At 38.9% G+C, this 2,530-nt stretch overlaps 1 protein-coding gene across 1 annotated transcript; it reads right to left on the bottom strand.

The window, feature by feature from the left end:
* Positions 1-295: 295 nt before the first annotated feature.
* Positions 296-1,267, bottom strand: Fpr-rs4 (formyl peptide receptor, related sequence 4). Its single transcript, NM_008041.2, has one exon. The coding sequence runs from the start codon at positions 1,265-1,267 to the stop codon at positions 296-298; it is 972 nt and encodes a 323-aa protein (NP_032067.2).
* Positions 1,268-2,530: the final 1,263 nt, after the last annotated feature.

Genomic DNA, 2,530 nt, shown 5'->3' with positions numbered 1-2,530 from the left:
ACTGTTTTGCTACATTAGTCTTAGTCTACAGGCTAAGTTGAAAAATTCTCAAAATGAATGTGATAGGAATGTTATCTCTTACTTCTGTCTTCCAAATCAGAAATCAGAGAAGAATTCTTATAGATTAATACTCAGAAATTTCATGCAAGATAGGATAAGACAGAAATTAAGACTAGGGTAGGGAAAAAAAATCCCATGGCCTTACTCCTGCCATTTTCTATAGCTCAGAGTCTGCAGTTCATGAAGACAAGTTGCTGTCTGTGTCAGTGCTCAGGACTGAATTTTCCATCAAGGACTAGTCTTCCCTCAGGGCCCTCTCTAGACTGGCATACAGAGAATAGATTAGTCTGTCTCTGAATTCCTGACCCAGGAATACATAGAGTATTGGGTTGAGGCAGCTGTTAAAGGAAGCCAAGGTATTTGCTGGGTTAACCAACATATGAATAATGCTCAGTGTCTCATTGTTAAAGATGTTGCCTAAAAGCATAATTAATTGAAAAGGGAACCAACAGACAAAGAAGGAAACTGCTACAGCAGTGAGGACACGTAAAGGACGACTGGAATTCACAAAGCCTCTTCTGCAGATCTTGGCAGCCATGAGTCCATAGCAGATAGCAATGAAAGACATGGGCATGCTGAATCCAATAATGAAATTGATGATTCCTGAAGCTGTGGCAGCAATAACAGACACCTTTAACTGCTCTTCAGAGGTTGCAACCCAGGATTCAAATTTAGATATACAGTACACATCCCCTCTTGCATCTCTCACTGTAGTCAAGAAGAGAAAATGTGGCAAGGTAAGCAGCAGAGCAAATATCCAAGCTCCAAGAACCACTTTTCTGGCCAGACTCACAGTTCGGTGATTCTGAGACCATACTGGGCACAGGACACAAATACAGCGATCCATGGCAATAAGAGTGATTAGGAAGATACTTACAAAAAGGTTTATGTTTGCAATTATGTGAACTAATTTGCAAAGAAACCAACCAAAAAGCCATTTTCCTCTCATGACCATTGAGATGATGTGAAGTGGTAGAGTAGCCATGAAAGATAAATCACTCAAAGCCAAGTTCAGATAAGAGACAGTGGTCACAGTGTGTGCCATCTGGAACCCAGCCACCCAAATCACAAGCCCATTACCTAGAACACCGAGGACAAAGGTTATAAAGAGAACCACTAATGAGAGGATCCATAGAACTCTTGAGGTGGTAGAATCATAAAACACAACTTCTGATCCATTCAGAGGCATTGAAATGTTGACTTCCATCTTGTCAGCACCTAAAAATTTTCAACAATAACTATTTTTCAGATGTGTCTCCATCTTGTCCCGCCTTACCTCAGATCCCACATCACCTTCTATTTTAAAAAGTACCTATTCTAGGGGTAATAGAGTAAATGTGGTTTTCTGTTAAATATCCCTATGGAAATCTTAATTCTATGCATTAATAAAGAGGGTTATTACGTCTAAGATTGATTAAGAAGGGATCCTAGGCTCCAATATCCTTACTCTGATGTTGACCTGAGAGTGTACTGGATGTAGAATTGTAGAGGCATGAGTTTACCATGAGGAGGAGAACACTGGGCCAATAATATTGTCCATTTGTCACAGAATTTCTTTAGTTCTTTGTTCTCAATGGAAAGAATTCAGCAGAATGATGAAGATAGTTTAAGTTGAAGTTTATTTTCAGACAAAGCATTCACGTAAGTAGAAAAAAATATTGGACTATGTTTACAAAAAAATGATATCTTTTTTTCTATTATAGCTTTAATGTTGTTACCACTATTATGGCATTCTTCTTTGTTGTTAGTTCCATTTTCTGTTAATCATTCTCCTAAGCATTTGCTGTCACAAGAAAACACTGCTCAATGAAGACCATAAAATCCTTATAATTTTGTTACTTTCATATTGTAAGCTTCAATGAATTTTTTATTAAGATTATGTAGTGCATAAAACATTACAATGATTTTAGTTCCAGGTCTTTTGTTTTTGTTGTTGTTGCTGTTGTTGTTGTTGTTTTGCTTCTTCCCTTGTTGTGTCCTAGCACTGCTGCAGACTATTGGGGAAGAATGGAGTGGAGCCACTTTCCATGGCCTGCATGTTCCCTTAGATTGTCTAGACCCTGGGGCAACCTCAGGAAGAAATAATAATGTGCAGTCTGGAATGGGTGGGGCAAAAGAATCCTAGTTCTGCAGTGAATGCAAGGAGGAAGATGTCTCCTTGGAAGATTTCAGAGTTAGAGCTCATTTCAAAACAGGCCTATTAGAGTGTAGTCAATGAAACATCTTGTACACTCAATTCTTGGCAAATAAGAACTATATAAACATTGGAAAGTTGCAGGGGGGGTTGTCTTAATGTGAAGTTTCATTGGCTGAGGTTTAAAGTTCTAGAAATGCCTCATGTGCATGGAGAGGCATTCCAGGAAGTTGAACCTGTAATTTCACCAAGGACTATGGGACACTCATCAGATAAGAGTGTGCACTTGGATCTTCCCAGATAAGTTAGAGAAGAAGGGATAAGGAATGGGAGTCC

The sequence above is a fragment of the Mus musculus genome, chromosome 17 (assembly GCF_000001635.26).
Source record: "Mus musculus strain C57BL/6J chromosome 17, GRCm38.p6 C57BL/6J".
Lineage (NCBI taxonomy): Eukaryota > Metazoa > Chordata > Mammalia > Rodentia > Muridae > Mus > Mus musculus.
The sequence above is the reverse complement of the archived record's forward strand: the minus strand, read 5'-3'. Positions and strand labels throughout refer to the sequence as shown.

Coding starts and splice junctions, on each gene's coding strand:
- Fpr-rs4 (NM_008041.2), bottom strand. CDS start 1,267: ATGGAAGTCAACATTTCAATGCCTCTGAATGGATCAGAAGTTGTGTTT.